At 45.8% G+C, this 23,437-nt stretch overlaps 2 protein-coding genes across 5 annotated transcripts in view; one reads left to right on the plus strand and one right to left on the minus strand.

The window, feature by feature from the left end:
- FYCO1 (FYVE and coiled-coil domain autophagy adaptor 1) overlaps nt 1-23,437 on the minus strand; it is a 121,039-nt gene that overhangs the window by 8,138 nt on the left and 89,464 nt on the right. For 3 of the 4 annotated variants that reach the window (XM_054019634.1, XM_054019636.1, XM_054019633.1), the window contains exon 17: nt 1,088-1,183. In XM_054019634.1, coding sequence (XP_053875609.1) covers nt 1,088-1,183 — 96 coding nt within the window. Of the gene's footprint in view, nt 1-1,027; nt 1,184-23,437 lie in introns of those variants that run through there. The other variant, XM_054019635.1, reaches the window with a different exon arrangement.
- On the plus strand, nt 5,142-10,909 carry LOC128832348 (C-C chemokine receptor type 9-like). The gene is made up of 3 exons (XM_054019641.1): nt 5,142-5,474; nt 8,483-8,543; nt 9,231-10,909. Exons 2-3 carry the CDS (start codon nt 8,526-8,528, stop codon nt 10,440-10,442), a joined length of 1,230 nt encoding a protein of 409 aa, XP_053875616.1. The 5' UTR covers nt 5,142-5,474; nt 8,483-8,525; the 3' UTR covers nt 10,443-10,909.

Genomic DNA, 23,437 nt, shown 5'->3' on the forward strand with positions numbered 1-23,437 from the left:
GTGCATATCAATTCTATTAGCTGCTGTGCAAGTGACACACTCTATTGCCATTGTGTGTAAATGTTAGCACTCGAGTCGTGTGTGTGCAGAGGGTTGTGGGCACACAAGTGCAGGCTTGGTTGGGACTCTTTTGAAGATTTACTCCTATTGTGGCATATACGTATTCATCAGGACAGAAGCCACGGACAGCAGTAGCTATGCCAGATTCATTTTGGGTAGAGGTGGCTGATGGGAAATAAGCCCCTCCCCCAAAGGCTCACCAAATACCGGTGATTAATTGAGCATTTCCCCTTGCCTCTAATGCAATGTCTTCTCCAGGTACTGAAGCGCTAAAGGTCTCTCTCCAGAATTTCAGTTCACAGGGTCAGAGCCCCCCCTGAATTCTAGCAATAGTGGGAGGGAAGGTTTCCTGGCCCCAAACAGATGGGCAGGCAGGAGGGAAGCTGATTCTCTCCTTATCATGGCTTAAATTCTCATAGATTATTTCCTGAGCCTCTCCATGGTCTCCCCTCTAACATGCTTTAAAAACTTGAGAGCACATGAGGGGTGGGGGGTGCCCTCAGAGCTCCAGGCTTGAGCCGTTGGGCTGGGGGAGGTGGGGAGCCTGGGGCTTCTGTGCTGCGGTGGGGTGGTGGGACTAGGGGCTTCTGCCCTGCGGAGCAGCAGGGCTCCGGGCTTCAGCTGCAGGGAGGGGGATCTCGGGGCTTAAGCCCCGTGGGAGGCGGGGTGCTGGGACTTGGGGTTTAAGCCCCAAGTGGGGGCAATGAAGGGACTCAGGGCTATAGCCCCACAAGGGGCACCGGGGCTTGGAGCTTCTGCCCTGTGGGGCGTGCCGGGGCTCAGGACTTCTGCCCCCCGAGAGAAACTTGGGCTCCCCGCATGTTTGGAAATGTTTACCGGAGCTCCGCTCTGGACAGCTCTGGCTGAATTTAAACCCTGCTCCTTATCATCTCTCACAGCTACCATGTAACCCAGTATATTTCCATTATTCTCCCACTGAGGTCAATGAGAGTTGTGCTCACATATCCAAGATGCAAATTTGAGGTTTATTCTTTAAACCAGGCAGTAATGAAACTATTCTGCTTACATCAGTTCTCCTGACTTCAGCAAACATATCTCAGCGTCTTGGGCCATTTGCAATTCTTCTGAGTCATCAAAGGTCAACGAATTACATGTGCTGTTTCTATGGCAAAAGGGAAGAAAACTGTTATTAAATAATCTCTGAAACAGCACAACACAGACAAATAATCACCATAGTACCCTTTGCACACTTGCCTCCTATGGTAGATTATTTTCAGTTACTGAGGGACAAACTCGATCATCTTTACTATTTGTTATACAGCAGCACCTAGAGGCCCAGACCCAAACTGCAGTGCCAGTGTGCTAGTCACTGTACATACATACAGTAAGGGACAGTTCCTACCCCAAAGAGCCTGCAGTGCAAATAGAGAAGATAGGCAAGGAGTAGGAGAAAGGAATCATTGCTATCTCTGTTTTTACAAACGGGAAACTGAGGCACAGAGAAATTTAAGTGACTTGCCAGGAAGTCTGGACACTTCCAGTAATCAAGCTCAAACCTTGTCCCATATCCAATGCCTTACTTCCAAGACCTGTTTCCCCTGAGTAAGAGTGAGGAAACTCACAGTCAGAGTAAAATAATGAACTGTGTGGTACAGGTCAGATTCCTCTCTGAATGATGGTACTGTGAACCAAGAGATGAGTCCATTGAAATCAATCCAGTTACAGTTGGGTGACAGGAGAACCCCTAGACAAGACTGAGCACAACAACAAAGTGGACAAGGGCTGCAAGATATTTAGATATTTAATGGAAGACGCAGCATTTACCAGCAGACAGGTAAGTCTATACTGATACCAGCTTCACTCGTCTTGATGTTCCTGCACCACAGCTCTCACCTCCCTACTACGCACATGGTCATGAAAACATTCTAATGTCCAGTTTCTTAGCGACCGTTTTTACTGTGCTTTGAAGATGTAGGATAAAAACCTGTGCAAGCAAGAAGTGAACTTGTCACCATGACTAAAGACTCTGAGATAGAAAGTCTGCTCCGGTAGGGATGGGGGGAGGGAGGGAGAAGATTGTGGTGACAACAACCTCCCCGCTTCAGGGGGCCAGCACTGTATCAAAAGTGGATGCCACTGTCCCGAGAGCATGTGAGACCAGGGTAGTTGGGGAATACACAGATTCAGTACATCTCCTCAGCAGCCTTTGTGCATGGGTTTCCTGTGGAGCTGCGGGCAGATTTCAAAGCTGCCCTCCTACCCTGACAGAGGGAAGTGAAATTGATACTGGATCTGGACTGCAAAGTGTTCTATAAATGTGTCATTATTCTGACAATATCACTCAAAATGCTGGTCCATGACAGAATACTTTTACAAGAAATATCTTCATGATAAAACAGCAAAACTTCTGCACCTATTGGAAATTGTGAATGAACCAGGAACAGGAATATATTGAACATCAAATTATCATAGACTCAACCCTCCCACCCCCATATGCTTCTTTCCATTACATGCTACAGGGAGTGGAGTGGAAGACCTCAAAGTTTGTCGAAAAAGTGGTGCAGTAAGGGAAGTAAAGCCTCTGCATCAATTTCACATATTGGAGTAGCCTGTGAAATACCGGGTTGGGGGCTGTGGAGAGGCAGAGGAAAAGGAGTCTGAAAGCAGCCTGTCTGCACCATGCTCCCCACTGAAAGTCATGGAACACACATGGACAGTTCCCATGTAAGTTCATGCTACTCTAAGATGTATTAACTTTGCCTACTTACTCCATTGCCTCCATCAGAGGTGTTACAGGAGCCAACAATAACGTGCCAACTGAGGCAGTTATGCTGCCATTTTTATGGGAAAATCCTGTAGATTTTAATATGTAAGAAATTAACAGGGTATTATAGACATTTCTGCAAAAACTTAAAAAATGTAATATAAGTTACATTATAACATGATCTCTCTTTATGGTTTTCTGAACCATGCTACAGAACTGTATAGTAAGGATTTCATTCTCTCAAACACTCTATAGGCCAGTTCCAAACAGCTATAGAAAAGTCCATTTTCTATGAAATTCTATAGCACTTTACGATAAGGGGGATGATGGGGGTTAAGGCTAGCAGCAGTGCAGAGAAAGCAGCAAAGTGCAACAAACCCCACCACAGGTCATCAGCGGGTATGAATGTGTCAACTTCACCAATGCACAGACATCCACCACTTTAAAGAAGGAACTCCACGAGAAGTGGTAGTAGATTTTTATCTTCACGATGGATTAAACAGTAGAGGGGCAACACTGTCAGGAACTCAGGTGGCTCCTTGGGTTGCTAGGTGACCCTGCAATGAGCTTAGCTTGGCCCAGGGAGTGACTGTACTCCATGATTAGACAGAAGAGCCAACAGATCTCTTTTAAAGTCTGATAGCAGCAGCAGCAGCACAGTGTCTGTTCAATGCGTTCCATGCCTGCAGCTGCACCAGACCCGCTTCTTGTACCAGCCTTTGTTCTAACCAGTGCCTCTCCCTGCTCCTGCCCTAGTCCCTGCCTTCCTCAGAACTCCTGATTCCTGACTCCAAGCACTGGCTAGTCTCTTGACTACGACACCTGCTCTGCACTTTGGTTCTGTTCTGGCTCCCGACTTCTGTCTCTGACCATTGGCTTGTCCCCTGGACACACCTCCTGATCTGCTCTCGGATTCTGCTCTGACCACTAGGCCAGACTCCTGTTCCGACCACTAGCTTGCAACACCTACACCGGGGAGTGTAGCAGTTTGAGCAGCCCAGTAGACTGTAGGAGGGGCTTTCGCCCCATAGCCTGGAGCTCCCCTACAGAAGGGCAACAGCAGGAGTCCAATCTGCCTTTTGGACATTGTTGGGGAACTGCGGGCTCAGGTCACAGAATTCAGTGAGCAGAATGCAGCCCTCCAGGCTCAGTACAATACCAGGGATTGTCTTCTGTCCCTGCAATTCTCACATCCACTTTTTAAATGACCAAGCTGCTTCTACCCGACAAGTTCAACAGCTATTATGCCACGTTTCATAGGTTCCTTAACCAATGTCATCTCCAGTTCATGTTACAGATACATTTGTACCCCACGGATCAGTAGGATTGGTACTAATTTGCTCACCACAAAGGCCCTGATGTGGGCATCCCCACTCCTGAAGGGGTCCAGCCCTCACTTTGAACACTTGGACTACTTTGTACAGGCAATGGCAGGTGTCTTCGATAGCCCTAATTGAGAACGTACTGCAGAAGCTGCTCTCTAAGCCCTCTGGTCTGTCACCAAATATGCAGTGGGACGCTGATGTCTGGCTGCAGATCCCCACTGGAATGAGGCTGCCCAGAAACACCACTTCAAGCAGGGCCTCAACAACTCTATCAAAGATGAATTAGCACAGGTGGAACCTCCGCCTCGCCTGGGATCCTTAATTGGTCTGTGCATTAGGACTCACGATTGGCTAACGAAGCGAGCCCAAGAAAAATGACACCCACAGGGCAGAATTCTTCTGTCTCCTGGGGCCCCAGTTGTCCTGCCAGACCCTGAACCGATGCAAGTCGACCTGCCTAGCCCCACCTGTCTGCCGATGAAAAGAATCATAGTCGGGCATTGGGGCTATGCTGGTACTGAGGCACGTTGCAGACAAAGACCAGCCCACCTCTGGGTGACGAAACAACTGAGCCGAGCCCCAGTAAGGGGCGAGAGTTGGGTCTGCGCTCCACTCCTCTCCTCAGCAAATCATACTGCTGCCTGGCCACCAGAATTTGGCAGCCCCTAGTACACATGTCAAGTGGGCTGGAAGAAAGCAGACATTACAACAGCTTGGACTAGCCTCCCTGCCTGGCCTTTACTCTGTACAGCAGAGCCCCTGTGGAAGGACAAAACAGGGCCTCCCACAGCGGGTGCAGGATATGCTCCCATGCGCTCCAAGCCAGATGAACTGGCCAGTGTAGCGAGCTCAGGACTATGGCTGCAACTCATTCAATCTCACTCTTCCCTCGGGCTCAGTTGTTCTCACCAGTGCCCGTGGAGGGGGCAGCCATGGCACTGGGCATTTCTGGTTTGTCCTGCATTAGCTGCATTAGCTGCTGTATGAGCAGACAGATGCTAACAGGCAGAAAAACATTCAGGCATCAGGGATCCAACTACTTAACCAAAGAGGGGGGAGGGGAAAGACTAAGAACATCCTTTGTGCAGCATGAAGAAAACATCAGGGTGTGGCTTAATGGAACTCCAGGTGAGGAGAGGGGTTGGTTTGCCTCATTTATGAGGCTGCAACCGACTCAAGCCACAGATAAATAAAGGCAGCCACAGATTCATACAACCCAGAATCCTGGAGCCATATGCCCTCCTAGACTCGCACTGAATGACAAACACTTCCCAGGAGTTGCTAAAGTCCTAGGAGCACATGTTCACCTGGGGCCACCAGTGCAGTGACTGACAGACTGACTCGATAAGGAGCTACAGCCGGTGGTAAGTGCCCAGTTCTCTCCCATCCTCTCCCTGGCATGAGGGTTAAGAATTTTCTGTTTATTTTCCACATGCTGCTGCAGTGGAGATGAGTCTCTGTGACACACCACCTCTCTTGGCGAGTAAATTCAATTTTTAACTCATCCTTTTGTAATGACTATTTACTGTTTCCTTTAAAATATTTACTGTTAAAAGCAATTGCTGGGGTGCCCAAGGCTGCTGCAGTCAGCCCAGCCAAGCTACCCCTGTGCACCCCAAAAGGATTTACAGTGACATTTTGGAAATGGATACTAAGAGCAAACAAGGCAATCACGAGCTAAATGACTTCACCGGGATAGATACATTTTTCTTGCAATTATCCCCGGTGCACATCAGTTTCAGTGGGATTACTACGAATCACCACCAGTGTGATTGAGATTCGAACCTGGCCCTCCGAAAATAATTTTGTCAATTACAGCTCACTTGGGAGATTCCCACTTGCTCAGAAGCTTTTGAACAAACAAAATGCAGCAGAGAGAGGACACATTGTTTAATTTTGTCTCGGGTAACGACAGATAGTAATTGGAAAGGGTCACATCACACTTCTAGTTGTTTAATTGACAGGATTCCCACTGTGTATTTTCTTTCAAACCGCAGAATTGCAGACAAGCATCCAAAAGGGGATCAAATTGATCATGATGAAGTAGTTGGTTCTGATTGACTTAACAGCCATTCTGCTGCTTGTCACCTCTTAGTCTCAGGGTTTGCTATAGAAAAATGAGTCAGTATCTTCAACCTCTAAAATATCTCTGAACATCTGAAATTAAGCTCCGTGAAATAACAATAACTCCCCCGCACATGATAGCAAAGCTGTGGCTAACATGTTACACACACCCAAGGCAGGATTTTTTTGTGACACCGTTTTTTGCTCCTCAGTTACGCCAGCATGAATCCAGATAACTCCATCGGCTCCAGTGTAATTATCTGAATTTACAATGATGCATCTCAGAACTGTAAAATAGCACCTCATTTTCATGTACTATTTTTATATGACACTCTCTGGTGTTACTATTTATGCCTTAGCATTTCGGTATAGTATGACTAATTTATGATTTCTGTAGGGATGGGGACTTTCAATCTGCCTCCTGTAAAATTCCCATCTGCATTGTGAAATTAATATGGTTTTAGGCATTTAATTTCCTTCTTTGTTTTTTAAAAAGAGGAAATCTGAATCTATGGATGTGAGCCTCAACTAAGCATGGGGTCACAAATTCAACTAAATGCACCACAGCATAGATATAATCATAAAAAGTATCTACTGAACATATTTCTATGCATAGAACGCTCGGGAGCTACAGAATTCTGCATGTCTCTGGTGCTCTATATGATTAAAATTACTAGAGCATATATTTTTCATGACTTTAAATTCTGTTATTTTGTAATCTATTTTTTCACCTGATCTTGTCAAAGCTATAGTGATATACATGCAAAGACTCCATTTCTAAACCTTACTTGGAAGTTACAAATATTCACATAAGTAGCCCCCCCCCATGATGACAAAAGGTGGCCAGATCAGTTCCAAAGTTAGTACTTTTATAACAAAATTATTTTGAGTTGGGTGAAAAAAAGTATCCAAATAATGCATGAAAGAAGTGTTGTTTTTTGACCCTTGTCTAATGACTAAAAGGCTGAGTGGATTTTCTTCAAACCTTCACTTTTGGGCTGAGGGCAAGCATAAAAGATTTTAGACTAAGGATAATGGTAATGTTTAATATATATATATATGTATACACACACACACACACACACAAATGGAATGAGATTGTTGTCTCAATAAAAATTAATAGCACAGTTAGTAATAATATAGTGAGGGATTGGATGATGGATTACCACCCACCAGTAATGAGATCAGGAGGGATTTTATGAGTCAGCACAGATTAGAAACACAGAGTTTTTTTCTTTATTTTCATGGGTCACGGCCTCTTGGAACAAGCACTATTTAATGTAACTTCGCTGTTGTGGGCATCCGTTTTATGTGTCAGCTCCGGCTACACAATGAAACCTGTTTGTAGTGTGACCTATTTTCAAAGGTGCGGGAACAAGTGACACTCTGAACGTCCTGAGTGATTTCCACTGAGATCCAGTGAGTGTGTGGTCACCTGCTGAGTGGCTAATAGTATTTAAGGGGAAAACTCTAGGTCTTCTCAGTGTTTGGGATTCCTTCATTGGTGCATAGCTGCACTAGTACAAATCAACTGTAGACAAGGAAAGCCATGATTTGCACTAGCTTAGTTTATCCCTGCTTGAATATAGGATTGTCAATTCCTTAGATCCATTCCTGTCCACCCTTGGGTTTTACATGGTTCCTGGCCATCAATGACTAAAATTGAAATAATCCCAAGGAGAGATCACAGCCTATAGAAAAAGACATTTCCCAGAGGGAACGAAAAAGATTAGATAACCAGTCATTGCAGAAAATGGAGGTGTTTTTAAACTAGAGGCTGTTAATGAAGACAGGTGGATTTCCTTGTTAGTTGTGAAAGATAATTTGAGAGAATTTTTTTTCACTCCCAGGAGCTTTTGGAAAGTTATGTTAGTTTCATTTAACAGTTTTTAAGAAAAGTGTGAACCCAGGGACTGTACAGCTTATTAAAAACGAAACAGAAGTAATCCTAGCCATTAAAAATGTTTAACCTGCCCAGAGCACTTGAAAAGCTGCAGCCAGTATGCTGTTAAAAGCAAATGTAAATGCCTGAGCATATTTAGAGAGCTTTGTTTTTGGAAAACTTGTGTTACGAAAATGACGCTGCAAATATAACTGAAAACGGCAGGGTAAAATCCTGCTCATCTTACTCACCCACACAGTCCCCTGGATTTCAAAGGGACAACTCATGTGAGGAAGGAGAGTAGAATCTGGCCCCCAGGCTCATTTGAGAAGCTTTCTGTGAATATTCCTGGGTTTTACACTCATCTCAGTCCTATCCGAAGGTCTGTATTTTATATGTCACTTACCCACCTTATTCCCTCTCAAGTTCATAGTGTTGTTTTCAAGACGGAATAAAGATCGGACTGCAGATGGCATTTACGAGCATGGTGAGTATAAATTTACTACTGCTGAATAATCTCTCTCTCTTCCCCCCTTTCAGTTTGTGACCTAGGCTATGACATCATTCCCTAAGGTGCTATAACACATTCCCCTGAACATATTCTAGAACTGTGTTGTCCTGTCCAAGCTAGCAATGAACATCTGTTCAGTCATGGATGCTCTCGGCTCACGCAAACCTGTAGTATGGTTCAGCCAAAAGATGCTGGACATGAATTTGCCTGCTGAGCTGAGAGTAGAACTGTACTTTGCTCTCCTATCGGATCTTCCAAGTGAGGATCTGAAATCACTTTACCATGAAACACCCCAGTGAGCTAAGTATTATTGTCTGTAGTTTATAGCTGCGGAGCCAGATCCTCAGCTGATGTAAATGGGCAGCTCTGTTAACTTCCACCTGCTGTGGTTCTCGCCTGGGGAATGAGAAGCAGAGAACTTCATTGATTTGCCTAAATTCACACAGCAAGAGCATAGATTGTACCTCTGCACTATCTGCACTCAAATGTATTTGGGTCATTGGACATTACTCTGATTGACAGCCAACGGGTGGTATGAAATTTCCAGTCTCTGGTGGTGGAAAATTTGCCCAGGTTATTGCAAAACTAATTAAAAATTCCACCTTCACTGTTTCTTATTTAATGATTTTGTCAGCATAAAACTAACCTGATGTTCCCCTGCAGGCCACCCAGAACTACTCAGCTAACCTGGATTATTATACGGGTTCCAGTTCTGTGTTGCCTCCGTACGACAACCCGTTTAACCGCACAGACACTATTTGTGAAAAAAGTCACACCCGGCAGTTTGCTCAAACTTTCCTGCCAGCATTTTTCATCATTGTATTCTGCATCGGCACAGTGGGTAATGCCTTCGTCATCCTCGTCTACTGCAAATACAGATACAGGAAGAGCATCACTGACAGATACCTGCTTCACATGGCCATTGCTGATCTGCTCCTCATTCTCACTCTCCCTTTCTGGGCAATAGCAGCTTCATATGGCTGGGTCTTTAAGAATGTCATGTGTAAAATTGTCAATAGCATGAACAAGATCAACTTCTACAGTTGTATGTTATTTCTAACATGCATTAGTTTTGACAGGTACATTACAATTGTCCAGGCCATGAAAGCTAAGAACTCTAAGCGAAAAAGGCTTCTGCGCAGTAAACTAGTTTGCTTTGGTGTTTGGCTGATTGCAATAAGCTTATGCATCCCAGAAATAGTATACAGTGAATCTAAGCAAGTTAGTAATACAACTACATGCAAGATGGTATACCCTACCACAGTGACCCGAACCATCAAAGTTACTGTCCTAGCTTTGAAAATCACAATAGGATTCCTCCTTCCTCTCTTCGTCATGGTTACTTGTTATGCTTTTATAATTCATACCCTCCTTCAAGCCAAAAGATTCCAAAAGCACAAATCATTAAAGATCATCATCATTATTATCACAGCTTTCCTCCTCTCCCAGTTGCCCTACAACAGCATTTTGCTGGTCAAAACCATCAACGCCTACACCATGGTCATATTTGACTGCAAAACCTCTGATAACATTGACCTCGGATTCCAGATAACTCAGAGCATCGGCTTCCTTCACAGCTGCCTGAACCCCTTCCTCTATATGTTTATTGGGGAAAGATTCCGTAAAGCCCTCTTTAAAATTCTGGAGGATGCAATTCACTGTACTGGTAAGAGCCGAGAACAGAGCTCTTCCATATACGGTAGCCAAGAAGGGAGCTCAAAATGGTCTGCTTTGCTGGGGCCATCAAAAACCAGGAGCTCTCTCACTTTGATTATGCCCCGAAATACCTCACTCTCACCCAACTTCTGCCAAGCTCCTTCCAAAGTTAATGCGAGTCTGGCTGGAGCAAGGAGTACTGAATGCAGTGCTCTGTAAGTGATTCTTACCCTATGAAAGAAAAAGGAAAATCCCTCTCAACAAAGTGAATTAGCATCTTCATGAGGGGCTTGATCCAATGATCCTTCAAAGTATTGAGCACTCTCCACTTCTGCTGAAGTCAGCAGGAGTTGAGGGCGCTCAGTGCCTCCCCCTCGACCGCCAAGCACCTTCAAAGATCAAGCCCTACACTTCTGGCTGAAAGACAGTGACACCATTGAAAAGAGCCAGGGAAATAGTATAACGCTGACTGGAAGCAGAACTGCCGAAGGAGGGGATTTAAAAAAAATCTTGTTACAACTGTAAATATCCAACCCAGCTGTGGCAATGAACAATCTGAACCAGCAAGTGACTTAAGGGAATGATCACATGTGGTCATGGAGCTCAGTTACTATAGCAATGGACATAGCTAAGACATGGTGGCTGCTTCACACTATGGCCCATTCCCATCCAGGCCGATTGACTGAAGCCAGGGGAGGAGTCAGGCCAGTACTGTTTTTAGTGGGAGTTGCAGGTGCTCAGTACCTGTCAGGATCAGGCCTTAATTGGTTGATGTTTGTATAATGCTTCATAAATGAAAAATGCTACAGATTGTTACGGTCATGTCACTGGCAGCTTTTCAAAGTCCCTTTTCTGTAACAGGCGAAAGTAGGGTTGCCAACTTTCTACTCCCGCAAAACCGAACAACCTTGCGCTGCCCCCTACCCGCCCTTTCTCTGAGGCCCTTCCCCCGCTCACTCCATGCCCCCTCCCTCTGTCGCTTGCTCTCTCCACCCTCACTCACTCATTTTCACCGGGCTGGCTCAGGGGAGGTTGTGGGGGCTCTGTCTGGGAGTACAGGCTCTAGGGTGGGGCTGGGGGTGCGGCGGTGTGGCCAGGCAGCTTTGCGCATGACCCTATCTGCAGGCGCCACCTCTGCAGCTCCCATTGGCTGCGCGTAAAGCGCCCTGGCTGCCACTACACGTAGGAGCCACACGGGGGACAAGCTGCTGCTTCCAGGCACTGCAGGGAGCCACAGCAGGCAGGGAGCCTGCCTTAGCCCTGCTGCACCGCTGACCGGACATATAACGGCCCGATCAGCAGTGCTTACTGGAGCTGCCAGGGTCCCTTTTCCACTGGGCGTTCCAGGCGAAAACCAGACACCTGGCAACCTGAAGTGAAAGCTGTTTTTAGTGAGAGTTTCAACATTTCTCAGGGTCAGCCCCAGAATCATCGAGAAATCATCTATTTCTGCACTCACTGATGTCAATTTAAATTCAGAGTAACTCTGGCCACTTCACCAGAGCTACTCCAGATTTACACCAGTCCCCACTTTGGCTCCCCCATTGCTTTTTTATTCAGTCTCTGATTTGTAAGTGTAACTTTATTGAACGCAGATTTAATTTTGTTCCACTTCCAAAGCTGCTACATTGCCAGAATAATGAACATATGATGGTTTCTTGCCTGTCTTTTTATCGCAAATGTGGGCCTTGTGGAACTGGGTTGATTTAGATTTTTTCTGGTAGGTCTTTGATTTTAGGGTGAAACTATGTGTATGGTTTGTACCGTAATGCTTTGATGTTAGACACTTGCACTGTATATACACATAAATAAACATTGCATCGTACAGCACAATTTTTAGGGGGTCATATTTGTCATTTTCTAGCAATATGGCATTTGCCTTTTACCCTCTGGTAAAGCTGGACATAACAAATGAACGGATGCCTGAATGAACCAAGGGTTATAAACTGAGCATAGTAAACTGGTTCAGAAAGTGCATCCAGCCTGAGGCCTGTAAGGCAGAGAGAGGGAAGGAGTGGAACCTAAGGTGCAGGAACATTTTGGAGAGACTTTCCCACTCTGGTCACTGTAGATGGGCCAGTCTTACACATTCTGCAATTATAATGTCCTGCACATCTATAGCATCTGCTGCTCAGTGGTGTCAAAAGCACCTCACAGGCATGAATGAATTTAGCCTCTCAGTATTACAATTGCACAAGAAGACTGCAGCAAAGTGAGAAACAACCCAGGTCAGGGTCTCCTGTCTCCCTCTTCTGTGCCAGAAACACAAGACCATCCTTCTGACTGACAAGGTCTGGGCATAAGTGGTGCACAGCTTTGCTGTCTTTTCTCTTCTGCTCCCTAACATGCACTAGACTGTACGTCTCTTGGTGGCCATTTTAGTTTCAGTAAGCACTCGTGGAAGGAGCTCTTTCAGTGTTATCATGGCTCCAGGACGAGTGCAACAGGCACACAGGGCTTTGGAATTAAGGACCATATTCCCAGCTAGCCTCCATTCTGAGCACAATTTTCACACTGACCCATCGGCACATACAAAGCCTAAATTGTTGTGCACAAAGGAGGCAACTAGACATACAATGACCTGATTGGCACATGTGCGGGCAAACGGACATACACAGGCAGTTTTGAGAGTGCAAGTTTCAAGAATGCTTTGGAAATATGGTCTTGAAAAGGAAAGATAACACTTTAAAGGAAATGGCAAGCAAAAGTCCTAAAGAAAGAGCTAAGACAGGGCTTATGCATAGAAGACTTTGGTGACAAAGCCCCAAATTGCAAGTAGAAGCAACAAAACTGCTGTTTATCCAAATGATGTAGGATTTATTAACTTATGGAGAATTTGGCCTTACAAGGTGTGGAGCATTCCTAGGCGATTCTGAGTGCCCTCAGCTATCACAGACTTCAGTGAGCATTGATTCTGCTCAGCACCATGCAGGATGGTGCTCCAACACAAGGTGAAACAGCATGAAAAGAACATGAATAGACTGATTACTTTTAGTACACGAGAGAGCAAAGCACGTTATGGAAAACAAATCCTCAGTTTGTGTCTGTTTGAGATGCTCGCTGCACTGGAGCATAGAATAAAACCAATGGACACATTTTTGAACCTCACAGCACTTTATGAGGCTTTGTATATTAAAGTTGTTCTATACAATATAATTATCTCGGTAAAACACTCCAATCATCTAGGTTTTTTTTTTTAAATACCCACAAACATTTAGAACAGGTGTTACTTAGATCCCCTTTGGAGACTCACCTACCTCAAGGCAGGGACAGAAATGAGCCATGAACATAGCATTGTTCTTCTGCTAATTAAATTCTAGTTAAAGTTTTACTTCCCCTGCAAGCTGCCTTCTTAATCCTTAGCATTGAACAGTAAATGAGCAAACCTTACGCACTGACTTGATGTCCAGGACAAATGGCCTTCTCTGACACTGGTTCCAGCTCCAACTCCAGTCAGCAGCTCCTAGGACTCACCCTGTGAGCAGCATGCTGCTTGCCCTGCCTTTTTAGCTCAGCTGTGAAAACCACAGTGAGTTCAGGCTTTGGCTAAAGCAGTGGAATCTTGACGTATGATAGACAGTGCACACACTTCTCAAACTGCAAGAAAACCACATTAACATCTGCCAATCGAAAAAATCTACACCAGCAGACCAAATTACATAGATAATTACCCATGAGGCACTTATTAGCTCTTCACCACTGTTCTTCACATATCCCCCAGTGTGGGAAAAAAGTGAAAGACTGAACTTCAAAATACCCCAACCTGGTTGCATGTCTCTTTCAGTATTACTTTTTTTTGTCAGCCCTTTGAAGTCTTGAGTCTCCTTAATAGAAATAATGGCTCCTTTGCTGTGTGGTATTTGGTGAACCATGTTCCTGGGTTAATTGACACATAAAGCTTTTGAGTGTTCTGAAACCTAATCTGTATTTTCTCATACAGAAAGGTTGCGACCTGGTCATGCTACTTTGCCTATGAGTCACTTCTTGGGTCTCTTTGTATTGTCATCAGAAGGTTTTTGAAGCAATGATAGAAATAGATCAATTAGATTCCAGGGTATGTGACTTTGGCATAATTTGGTCAGAAAGGCTTAGAAAAACTGACCCGTTTTGGAACCTGTCCAACACATTATATAATAACTGTACTGTATCTGCAAGTCTTAGTCAGCCCAAATTCTGAATTGATTTCACTGGGACTTTTGCCTGAATAAAAACTGGTAAGAATTATGAGCTAGTTTCTGCTCTCAGTTACAGCAAAAGAAAGCTGGTGTAACTTTGCTGGATTTACACTAGTGTAACAGAGGAGAACATAACTCTGAGTAGGATTTTGTGCACAGAATTTGAGGAGACAGAATAGGAAAGAGAATAATTTCAAAAACCTGTGGGAAATGAGCTGCTTAAAAATTGGTATAACAGAAAGAAACATTTCCATCTGATGGGCCAAATGCAGCACCATTCACAGGGGGCCCTGTGAGTTGTGCGCACATGAGGGCAGACTTTGGCCAATATCATGTATACGCTTGGTGGTGTAGTTTCAGCTCTCTGCATCTTGACTGTTGTTTGCTTCTCTCACAGGCTTCACCCTGCAGCCAGGCTACTTCCTGTGTAGTTTTAGCACATGCTCGATTCATAAGAACTTACACAGCACAGACAAAATTAAACAAACACGTGACCTCATTTGGCACAGACTCACCTGTCACAGCCAGGTTTGCTGGCTCACTCACCTGAAACAACACTCTGACAAGATTCCTTTCAGAAAGTGGGAAAATATCTGAGGAGCGCCCCAATTGTTTTCCATCCCACGTATGATCCTTCACTCGTGTATTGCTATCTGTGGTGATGCTGTTCCTTCCCCCTCTACTTGAACAGAGACTTGTGCCATGCAAATTGATGTCCCTCCCCATCCCACGTACCATGGTCATCCCCTCCATTATTTCATTGTAGGATAAAGTTGTGGCCTTCAGAATCGGAGTTCCTGACCAAACTGCCATGTTTACATAGCTATTGTTAGTAGAGTGGCATGAGCCCTGCAAGCACAAGTCTGTTGACCCAGGCTCGGGCCAAATTCTGACCTCGATTACACCTATTTGTTTTCCATTGACTCAGTTTGTCCAGGTGTCGATGAATGCTGATTATGGCCCGGGGCATTTAGTCTTCTCATTGAGATAACAAAGAACAGACCCCCCTAATAACAATTTGCTCACTACAGATTTGACTTCTGGGTCCTTACCGTATATACTCTGAATTAAATGCAACACATTATGGGTTAAATTCACCTCTGTGCAAAGAACCAGCACAAAGTCTATGCACCATGTAAGCATTTGCAGAGGTGTGAATTTCACCTGGTTACTTTATTGGCATGATACATTCAAGCCTCAAGATTTTTCTAGTTTTTTTTCTTGCTTAAAAGCTGATTGCGCAGTATTTCAATTTCTCATCTTCAAGACAAAGCTATATCTGTGAGCTAAAAAACCAAGGATGCTCACTCTAAATGATATAGAATTTTATTTATTGAATTCCTGAGTAAAAATAAAAGCATCAAGAAATATTCTGGTACAAAGCCGTCTACATCCCCATAAACGTACAGACTTGAATATTCAAAAAAGCTTTATTCCTCTGTGAAAGTTAAGTTGAACTTGGTGCAATTCCATTGTGCAATTCTTTGGCAGTTATGACTAAAAGATATTTCTGAAGAAGTTACAGTAAGTTTCATTGAGCATTATTAAAACTATAGTGCAAGTTCAATTTTAAAACAAAACCGAGCAAAGTCACGTATTGCAGCTTTACAACTCCAGCATTTTACAAAGCTGGAAACTCTTTTTATGCAATACATGTCAGTAAGTTTTCATGAACCACTTATAGAAATGTAAAGGAACACTGTCAAGCAATGAAAAAACAAAAAGAGAAAAAACAAGAAGTAAATTCTACCCTATGCAGAGAAAACTCTGGTGGGAGAGAATCATTAGCCACATCCTCTGACTCCCCGAAAAAAACACCTGACTGCACATTACTGTTACTGCACTTAAATATGTGTAAATCCTTGAGCCTAGTAATGGGCATTGCGATGTTGGGTAATTGGCTTCTGCTGTGCTATAATGTGTACTGTCTGTGTAACAAAATTACCACTCACTTTTAATTTCATTTAATTACAGAGTAAAATGTGTCTTTTGTCTTATTTCCATTGCTGCTGATCATCAGTTCTTAAAAGACTAATTTCAGCAAAGCACATGAGCATGTGGTTCTCTTTAAGTACACGAGCCATCCCAGTAACTACAAAGTTAAGCATGTGCGTAAATACTTTGTTGAATTGCGGCTTATGACACTTGACTGATGGCTGTTCTTGTACCATCCTTCTGGACTATTTGTTTTCTGTTTGCTGTATAGTCCATCAGGGGCTGCTTTGCCTCCATTTATTAATGTACGAATGGAAAACCAGGTAGGTTAACAGGTTGTCACTATCCTCTTTGCACAGCACCTTGGCCTGATACGTAGCAACACTCCAGTCTTTTGGATTGCATGGTTGGATTCCGGTTCAGGTAAAATGGCACCATAAACATTAATTAGGAATATTTCATCGAACTTTAACAGTATAAATCTCCTGTTTCTAGATACGTTATTTGTAAAACCCTTGTATTGGCTTGAAAATAGCGTTGTTGTTGTTTTTTTGCCTCTGCAGCGCTCCAGAGATCAGAGGGGCTCCAAAGCCACCCTACTGGAGCACTGGGGATTGCCCAGGTGGCTTTTGTGGAGCTGCCACCTCCTCTTAGCCACATCTCCATTTGATGTGCGGGATGTGGCCAGAGCACAGGGCATACTCAACTGCTCCCCAGTCAGCATAACAGCCCACTAGAGTGAAGCTCTGGGATATTGGCTTTTTTCAACTTTTTCAATTGGAAAACACTTTAAAAAAAACCTGCATTTTTTGCAAAAGTCGGTTACTCACCTTTGTAACTGTTGTTCTTCGAGATGTGTTCCTCATATCCATTCCAATTAGGTGTGTGCGCGCTGCGTGCACCATCATCGGAAGATTTTTACCCTAGCAATACTCGGTGGGTCAGCTGAGACACCACCTGGAGTGGCAATTTTACGGCACCGGATATGTATCCCAGCCAGGCCAGCGCCCCCTTAGTTCCTTCTTGCCAGCTACTCCGACAGAGGGGAAGGAGAGCAGGTTTGGAATGGATACGAGCAACACATCTCGAAGAACAACAGTTACAAAGGTGAGTAACTGTCTTTTTTTCTTCAAGTGCTTGCTCATATTGATTCCAATTAGGTGACTCCCAAGCCTTACCTAGGCGGTGGGGTTGGAGTGAGATGTCGCGGAGTGCAGAACCGATGAGCCAAATGCCATGTCACCCCTTGACCGCTGAACTATGGCATAGTGGGAAGCAAAGGTATGCACCGATTACCAAGTTGCTGCCCTACATATCTCCTGTATGGATACATGAGCCAGGAAGGCGGAGGACAAAGCATGAGCCCTAGGGGAGTGGGCAGTAAGGTGCGTAGTTGGGACACCAGCCAAGTCATAGCACGCACGGATGCATGATGTGATCCAGGACGATATGCACTGGGTGGAGACCAGAAGGCCCTTCATCCAGTCTGCCACAGCTACGAACAGCTGGGTCATCCTCCTAAAAGGTTTCGTTCATTTGCTGTAAAAGGCGAGGGCCCTGCGAATGTCTAGGGAGTGCAGCTGTTGTTCTCGTTGAGAAGCATGCAGCTTCGAATAGAAGACTGGGAGGAAGATGACTTGGTTGACATGGAAGACAGACACCACCTTAGGAAGGAAGGCAGGGTGTGGTCGCAGCTGTACCTTGCCCTTATGGAACACCGTATACGGTGAGTCCGACGTGAGGGCTCTAAGCTCCGTCACACGTCTCGCCGAGGTGATAGCTATGAGGAAGGCTGTCTTCCAGGAAAGGTACAGGAGTGAGCAGGTGGCCATCAGCTCGAATGGGGCACCCATGAGTCTGGATAGGACCAGGTTGAGGTCCCACGTAGGGGCCGGATGCCGAATTTGCAGGTACAGACGTTCTAATCTCTTGAGGAACCTGCTGACCATGGGATTGGAGAAGACAGAGTACCCATTTTCACCCGGGTGGAAGGCTGAAATTGCTGCTAGGTGTACTCTGCTGGATGAAACTACTAGGCCCTGCTATTTCAAGGACAAGAGATAGTCTAAGATGGTAGGTACTGGTTCCTCCAGGGGGGCATATTACTCAGAGCACACTAGCAGGAAAAACGCTTCCACTTGGCCAAATACGTGGACCTGGTAGAGGGCTTTCTGCTACCCAAAAGAACCTGCTGCACCGAGCGGGAGCAACGTAGCTCAGATTGAGTTAGCCCTGCAGCATCCACGCTGTGAGGTGGAGGGATTGCAGGTTGGGATGACAGAGTCGTCCGTGGTCCTGAGTGATCAGGTCCGGCTACAACGGAAGTGGAATTGGAGTGGTCACCAACAGATCGAGGAGAGTAGTATACCAATGCTGCCTGGGCCACGCCGGGGCGATCAAAATTAAGTGGGCCCTGTCTCTGCACAACTTGAGAAGGACTGTGGACTAATGGGAATGGAGGAAAGGCGTAATACAGGCGGTCTTTTCACGGTATCAGGAAGGCGTCCGACAGGGAACCCGGGGAGCGTCCCTGGAGAGAGCAGAACACCTGGCACTTCCGATTCTCGCGAGAGGCGAATAGATCTATCTGGGGAAACCCCCACTTCTGGAAAACAGAGTGGATGATGTCCGGGCGAATTGACCACTTGTGAGCCTGGAAGGATCTGCTGAGGCGGTCCACTAAGGTGTTCTGGACTCCTGGGAGAAATGACGTCACCAGGTGGATTGAGTGGGCTATGCAGAATTCCCACAGATGAATGGCTTCCTGACAGAGGGGGAACGATCGTGCTCCCCCTTGTTTGTTGATATAAAACATGGCCGTTGTGTTGTCTGTGAAAACTGCAACACAATGTCCCTGAAGGTGCTTGTGGAACACTTGACAAGCCAGGTGCACTGCTCTCAGCTCCTGTACATTGATGTGCAGGGATATCTCTTGTGAGGACCAAAGGCCCTGTGTGCGAAGGTCCGCAAGGTGAGCGCCCCAACCCAAAGATTATGGTTAGGGCCAGGGAGGGCTGCGGGGCATGGAATGGTACCCCTTCGCATACTGAGTTGGGGTTCAGCCACCAGTCCAGGGAGGTTAAGATTTCTGGAGGTACCGTGATCACTGTGCCCATGCTGTCCCGGCCTGGGTGGTATACGGTTGAGAGCCAGGCTTGAAGTGGATGGAGGCGCAGTCTGGTGTGTCTGGTCCCAAAGGTACAAGATGCCATGTGTCCCAGGAGAACGAGGCACGTCTGTGCTGTCAAGGTCGGGAAGCTTTGGAGGCCATGGATAATGCTCGCTATGGACTGAAAGCACGCGTGCGGTAGGCACACACGGGCGAGTCTTGAATCTAAGACTGCTCCGATGAAGTCTATTCTTTGGATCAGCTCCAAAGTGGACTTTTCGACCTTGACCAGCAGACCCAGCTGTCTGAACAAGCTCATGGTGAACTGAACATGAGATTGCACCTGGTCCTTGGAGCAACCCGAATGAGCCAGTCATTGAGGTATGGAAACACCTGGGATACTCCTGGGACTAAGGGGTCCTGGGGAAGGTCTTGCTGGGGAGGGTCCGGCTGCCCTAGGTCCACCATGCTAGGGGCATGGGCCTGAACTGGGGGCAGGGCCGTCGCCTCCGAACCACCGGCGGGGGGGCGACTCACAGTGGCCTCCGGTACCAGGGGCTCAGAGTGGACAGAACAAGAAGCCCCTGAGAGGACACCCTGGGCCTGATGGTAAGCCCAAGGGGTCCAAAAAGACCATTGCAGAGGTCCCTGACCAGGATCCTGTCCCTCATCATGCCATTGGCTAGCACCGTCCACATCTTGGTCCTGGACATAGTAGCCACTTTCTCCCTGGGACGACCTCGAGGTGGGACGGGATGTCCAAGGTGGAGCTGAGTGCGTATGCTGGGTCTCCTTGTCGTGTGGTACCGCACTGCGCCGTGGAGATGGAGATCGGCGCTGTGGTCTCGAACAGTACCGCGATCCTGATCGGGACCGGTTGTCATATTGGTGCCGGGAGGCAGATCTGGACCTCGATGAACAGGGCCGTCTCCAGGGTTTTGGCTGCCCCAAGCAGCCAAAAAAAAAAGAAGAAGCCGCGATCGCGATCTGCAGCGGCAATTCGGCGGGAGGTCCTTCGCTCCGAGGCGGAGTGAAGGACCATCCGCCGAATTACCGCCGAATAGCCTCACGTGCCGCCCCTCTCCCGAGCGGCCGCCCCAAGCACCTGCTTGACAAGCTGGTGCCTGGAGCCGGCCCTGTCGATGAAAATTTATGGGTGGAACGGTGCCGGGATCAACTCCGAGTAGATCGGCGCTTGGACCGGTGTCAGGATCGATGTCAGGAGCTGGACCGGTACCGACCGTACCGGGAAGTAGATCTTCACAAGGCGGAGCGGCGCTGCGAGTGTGACCGGTGCCGAGATGGTGATCGGTGCCGGGACTGCAAGCGGTGCCGTGAACGGGACCAGCCTCTGGATCGGGACTGTGACCGGGATTGGGACTGGGATCGATGCCGTCCTGTCTCACTCTGTGACGGAGGACGCAGCATGGAGGGTTTTCCTTTTGACAGAACAGCCCGTACCAGCGGTATCGAAGGCTGTGACAGTCTCGGCTCGGTGAGCGCAATCAGGTCATATGCCGTGCAGACAGTCTCCGGAGTGGACGGCAGCCTGAGCTCGATCACGGTACGCACCATGTGCACTGGAATCGATGGCCCTTGTGGCGCCGGAGTCAACGGTACCAGGGTTGGTGCCTTTGCGGGACGGTCCAACATGGGATGCGGCTCCGAGGGAGGCACAGGCGGTGCCAGCAACTGCAGGGGGCAGCAGGTTGTTTGTGCTGCTTCTTCGGACCCGGGGACAGCGAGCGATGCCACGCTGGTTGAGGTGCTGGAGACGTCTGGTGCCGGGAGTCTTTGCCAGTGTCCAGACGTGGTGCTGACCCTGCCGGTGCTGCAGGCGCACTTTGAACCGACGAAGTCGACGCCGGGTCTCAGCGTGGAGCCGAGGACATCAGGCTAAGTGCTGCTTCCATAAGGAGTTGCTTCAGGCTAAAGTCCCGCTCCTTTTTAGTCCGAGGTTTAAATGGCTTATAAATGTGGCACTTATCGGATTGATGGGATACACCCAGGCACTTCAAGCAAGAGTCGTGGGGGGTCAACCATAGGCATCGGTTTAAGGCAGGCCGAGCACAGTTTGAAACCCGGAGACCTAGGCATCAGCCCGGGTACCGGGAGGGAGGGAAGGGGAGAAGCCCCTTAACTCCAACTATTTACACTAAGAACAATAACTATTAACAACTACTAAAGAACTAATAACAACTACTTTTAAAACTATTGACAACTATAAACGAGTACTACACTAGAAGCTAGGGAAGAGGAGTTCAGCTAAGCCGCGCTCCACAGTTCCAACGACCGTCACAGGCGGTAAGAAGGAACTGAGGGGGCGCTGGGCTGGCTGGGGTATATATCCGGTGCCATAAAATCGCCACTCCAGGGGGCGCCTCAGCTGACCCACCAAGTGTTGCTAGGGTGAAAATCTTCCGACGAATGTGCACGCGGTGTGTGCACACCTAATTGGAATCAATATGAACAAGCACTTGAAGAAGAACTGGTATTACAAGTCAGACCATTTTTTAAAACCCACTTAAATATTTTAAATCTAAACTGAATCTCAAAAAAGTATATTTCTTGCTTATAAGTCTGAAATAAGATAAAAATGATCTTTTAGTGATACCTATCTGTAAAGTGTGAAGAATTGCATAGTTGCATTTTCTTATAATTTTGAGTTGACCAGAAAATGTGTTTTCCCCATTGAAAATTTTGAGATTTTTTTTCATATTTATCAAATATTTTCAGGGGGGAAAATCCAAACTTTTCAACAACAACAATAAAATGTTTTTTAGTTTTCAGCCAATTAAATTTTTTTTTTTTTTGACAAAAACATAAACATTTTAAATTTTGTAAAAAAACCCAACTTTTGTTGAAATTTTCTTTTAATGGATAGTTTTTGACCATACTGATAGAACAAGCTGGCTTTTGAGCAGTCTCTGCACAGTATTGAAACATACGAGTTCCTGTGAAGGTTTCTTTATTGTTTTTAGAAAGTACTGTACATACTTTGTTTTATAACTACTGCATAGCTTTAACAGGTGTTCAAGCAGTGGTAATTTCAGTGCTTTCATACACATATGAATAATAGCGTTTCTTAAAAATATAATTAAAAATACCAGCATATTTTCAAAGCTATGGAAAATCACTACCATCATAGATCACAGGTCGTTCAACAGTCAAGAGATAAAATACTCTTTTTGAGATAAAAGCTGTACAAATAAAAACAAACAAACAAAAAACAACAACCCCACAACAGCAGATTGTGTTAGTTTATCTCAGGTAAAAATCAGATCATGATAGCTGGTCAAATCCTGCAATCCTTACTTAAGCAAACATCCATTGGACTTTGAGAAGTTTTGTGTGAGTTAGGACTGCAGGATTGGATGCAGTAGGGGCATTAACTACAAGAAGACAATCTGGACTCAATTGGCTGAACATAATCATGCAGTAAATTCTGTTGATTACCCTCTCAGAGTTTAAGAGGATCGAAGGATGGAACAATGTTATAGAATCACGGGAAACTATCATTAACAAAATCTGAAACTCAGGCCACTAAACCAATTTTTAACCCCTTTTTCTTAATAGCCAGTCTAACAATGTCTACAAGTGATGAAACACTCATTTCAATCTCTACACTCAAACTCTACCTAACTAGAGAAGGTATTAGCAAATATCAGTACATAGATATAACAATTTCTCACTTTCACCTGCCCTTTGATAGTTTCCTTATGAGAGTTGCATCCGGTCATAGGAAGAAGTACCTGGAATTGAAAAATCAAAACAGAACTTGGTTTCAAAGCTCTACCTCTACTCTAGGTTTGGAAGAGATATTTAGACGTATACCTTCCTCAGAGCAACAAGAGGGTGTGTGTGTGTGTGTGTGTGCGCGCGTGTGTGTGTGTGTACAACAAAATATATTTAAAATGGAAGTTATTCCTGAAATACAGTTGGAATTTCTGAGCCTTTTGCTGGTGGTTGCCACCCTATTGAGAAGGGAGAACATT

Source organism: Malaclemys terrapin, chromosome 2, assembly GCF_027887155.1.
Source record: "Malaclemys terrapin pileata isolate rMalTer1 chromosome 2, rMalTer1.hap1, whole genome shotgun sequence".
NCBI classification, from domain to species: Eukaryota; Metazoa; Chordata; order Testudines; family Emydidae; genus Malaclemys; species Malaclemys terrapin.